General features: G+C 62.9%; 1 protein-coding gene across 4 annotated transcripts in view; it reads left to right on the forward strand.

Moving 5' to 3' along the window:
* Nucleotides 1-3,284, forward strand: part of MON1A (MON1 homolog A, secretory trafficking associated) — a 4,412-nt gene extending 1,128 nt beyond the window's left edge. Inside the window, exons 1-4 of one of the 4 annotated variants that reach the window (XM_035894791.1) lie at nt 7-249; nt 448-1,216; nt 1,327-1,474; nt 1,945-3,284. In XM_035894791.1, coding sequence (XP_035750684.1) covers nt 78-249; nt 448-1,216; nt 1,327-1,474; nt 1,945-2,085 — 1,230 coding nt within the window. In that variant the 5' untranslated portion in view covers nt 7-77 and the 3' untranslated portion in view covers nt 2,086-3,284. Of the gene's footprint in view, nt 1-6; nt 250-447; nt 1,217-1,297; nt 1,475-1,944 lie in introns of those variants that run through there. The other 3 variants (XM_035894792.1, XM_035894793.1, XM_009639373.2) reach the window with 3 other exon arrangements.
* The last annotated feature ends 304 nt before the right edge of the window (nt 3,285-3,588 follow it).

The following is a 3,588-nucleotide window of genomic DNA, read 5'->3' on the forward strand; positions in this document are numbered from 1 at the left end:
GGGGGAGGCTGGAGCCATCTGGGCAGCCCCCCCGCCGCGACTCAGTGCTGTCTGGCAAGGAGGAGGAGGACGTGACCATGGATGCCTGGCGCATGCACCGGAAGCACGTCTTCGTGCTGAGTGAGGCAGGCAAGCCCGTTTACTCCCGCTACGGCTCTGAGGAGGCCCTCTCCAGCACCATGGGCGTCATGATGGCCCTGGTGTCCTTCCTGGAGGCCGAGAAAAACGCCATCCGGTCCATCCACGCAGGTACTGCCCTGGGTGAAAGTGGGACAAGGGGGTAGCACAGCCTGCCTGGCAGTGCCCCCACTGTGGGCCATATTAGCTGTCCTCAGGGGCAGATTGATTGCTGGGGGGAAGAGGCTGCAGCCTGGCTCCCCCTTGCAGCTCTGGGGAGCCAGGCTTACAGGTCTGTCCCCGGCACCCCCCGGGGAACTCCCTCCCAAGCAGATGGCTACAAGGTGGTCTTCGTGCGGAGGAGCCCGCTGGTGCTGGTGGCAGTGGCACGGACCCAGCAGTCAGAGCAGGAGATCGCCCATGAGCTGCTCTACATCTACTACCAGATCCTGAGCCTGCTCACCTGGACCCAGCTCAACCACATCTTCCAGCAGAAGCAGAACTATGACCTGCGCAGGCTCCTGGCCGGCTCTGAGCGCATCACTGACAACTTGCTGGACCTCATGGCCCACGACCCCAGCTTCCTCATGGGTGCTGTGCGCTGCCTGCCCCTGGCTGCTAGCGTCCGGGACGCTGTTAGCACCAGCCTCCAGCAGGCCAAGGCCAAGAGCCTCGTCTTCTCCATCCTCCTGTCAGGGAACCAGCTGGTGTCTCTTGTGAGGAAGAAGGATCAGTTCCTCCACCCCATTGACCTCCATCTGCTCTTTAACCTCATCAGTTCTTCTTCCTCCTTCCGGGAGGGTGAAGCCTGGACTCCCATTTGCCTCCCCAAGTTCAACTCCAGTGGCTTCTTCCATGCCCACATCTCCTACCTGGAGCAGGAGATGGATCTGTGCCTCCTGCTGGTGTCCACTGACCGCGAGGACTTCTTCACCGTCTCCGACTGTAAGCGGCGCTTCCAGGAGCGCCTCCGGCGGCGAGGAGTACACCATGCTCTGCAGGAGGCCCTGCGCACCCCTTTTTACAGCGTTGCCCAGGTGGGCATCCCTGACCTCCGGCACTTCATCTACAAGTCAAAAAGCTCTGGGCTCTTTACCAGGTGAGGCCCCTGGGGAACCATTGGGCCGAGTCTGTGGCATGGGGCACAGGGCAAACCTTTTTCATGAATCCCCTTCTCCAGGGGGCTAACGGGATGCTGTGTTCCTGCAGCCCCGAGATTGAGGCACCCTACGTGCAGGAAGAGGAGAAGGAGAGGCTCTTGGGGCTGTACCAGTACCTCCACAGTCGGGCTCACAACTCTTCACGCCCCCTGAAGAATATCTACTTCACGGGCCCCCGTGAGAACCTCCTGGCTTGGGTAAGGGCCGTCTGCAGGGTTTGGGTCAGCCCGTCTTCTCTGGTCGCGCACAGCAGAGCAGGGCGGGGGCACAACACAGCACCAGCAGCCGTGGTCCCCAGGGTGCCCCCCCCCAGCCTATGCATGGTGCTTTTGGGGATCAGCCTACCCCCGTGCACCCCTGTGCCAGGGAGGGACGGGCAGGGATAGCAGCAGGGGCTGGTGAGCATCGGCAGCAAGGGCTGTGCCATGCACTGTTGTGAACTCCCCAATGCTGTGGAGAAAACCTGCTCTGGGGGCAAACCCTGGGGTTTGGTCTCCCTCTAATTCTGAGCAAAGCAGGTGCCATGCGTTTAGGGTACCCTGCTGCCCCCCATGTCCCTGCACTGGAGCCTCTGTGCCTGCTCCCAGTGCCCACGGGTGGAAGGTGCAGTGCCAGCCCCAGTGGGAGGCAGACGTGTGCCCAGCGAGTAACCTGTTTTTTCACCCAGGTGACCAGCGCGTTCGAGCTCTACATATGCTACAGTCCCCTGGGGACCAACGCCGGTGCCATCAGTGCTGTCAACAAGCTCATGAAATGGATCCGCAAGGAGGAAGATCGACTCTTCATCCTCACGCCCCAGACGTACTGACGGGCATCGCCCAGGGCATGGTGCCAGCCGGGGGAGCCCCCGCTGTGCTGGGGAGACTGTCCTCCGGGGAAGCCCGGGCCATGAGTCCAGGGGAGGGGCCATGGTGGGACCCCAGAGCACGGGGAAGCCTGCCCATGAGACTGTCCAGCCTGGGTGTTAGAGATGGGGTGCACAGCTGCCTGGGGAAGGGGTGAGCAGGACTTTATCTCATCTGCAGGTAATGCCCCCCCAGCTGGGGGGGGGGGACTGCCCTTTATCTGTGGCCCCAGGCCCATCCCTCGTTGTGGGGGTCCTGGAGTAGAGCTACTGGTGCTGTGGGTTGTTGGAGGGGAGCTGAGCCCTGGGTCCTGCTGCCTGTGCCTGGCACCCTCCTCTCTGCCATCCTGTGGCTGTGCCAAGGGTGGGGGTCCTCTGGAGAGATGTGGCAGCACTCAGGGGACCCCTGTGCTGCTGTGCCTGCAGAGGGTGGGTGACACCACCCACGTGGGGGACATGGCTGGCCCAGGGCATGCGCAGCTCCTCTCCCTGCCCTGGGGAAGCCAGGCCCCCCAAGTGCCAGGCAGCCCCTGGCAGGTTTTCCCCCTTGGCATCTGTGCCTGTCCAGACCCTTCCCACCATGGCTGTGAGAAGGATCTCCCTGGGGACGCTGTCAGGCAGAGTGGTGGATCAGCCTGCCCCAGCTGGGAGAGCTGGGTCCTGCCTACCTCCCCACAGGGATGCAGGGCAGCCCCAGAGAGACTTGGGGTACTGGGGTGCCTATCGGGGTGCTGGTGGGCTCGTGGTACTGGCTCCTGAGCAGTGGAACCTAAAGGGGTGGCTGAAGCGCAGCCCCCTGGAGATTCTGACAGCACAGGGCCCTGGGGCCCCCCCAGCCCAGGGAGGGCCTTCCCCTTGTTGCAGGGGCACCTGCCCCCCAAACCCAGACCTTCCAGCCAGCTACACTGAGCTTGCTGCACAAGGGCCACCTCCTCCCTGGGCACTGGTGTGGGGCTGAGTGCCTGTGAATGCTGCAGCAGGCTGGGCACAGCCTGACCCCATGTTTTGGGGCTGTGCTGAGCGCTGCGGGGGACAGAGCCACTGGGGTGGCGCCGAGACACCAAGGGAGCTGGGAAGGACCTGGCAGGGCTAGTGCAGGGACTCTGCTCCTGTATTTATGTTCCTGCCAGAGTGTAATCGCTTGTCTTTTGCTCATAAACATTACCTGGATCCAAAGCCTTGTTTATGGGTGTCCCCTGGGAGGGGGGGGAAGGTGGCAAATCGCCAAGGTGGGGGGGAAAGTTTAGTCCAAGTTCGGGTATGGTGCAGTCCAGCCCTGGGGACCTGCTGGGGGCCAGGAAAGCTGCCGGGGAGCAGTGCAAGGCAGCTGGGGCTGTGCTGGCAGGAGGTAGTGCCGGATGGAGGGCGGGAGTGGTGAAAACCGGAGGAGGAGCTGGCCTGGGACAGTGAATGTCGAAATCAAGTGGGAGACGCACAGCGGAGGAAGGAGCTGTTGGGTAAGGCGCC

This window comes from Egretta garzetta, unplaced genomic scaffold, assembly GCF_000687185.1.
Source record: "Egretta garzetta isolate BGI_Z169 unplaced genomic scaffold, ASM68718v1 scaffold215, whole genome shotgun sequence".
Taxonomy (NCBI): Eukaryota; Metazoa; Chordata; class Aves; order Pelecaniformes; family Ardeidae; genus Egretta; species Egretta garzetta.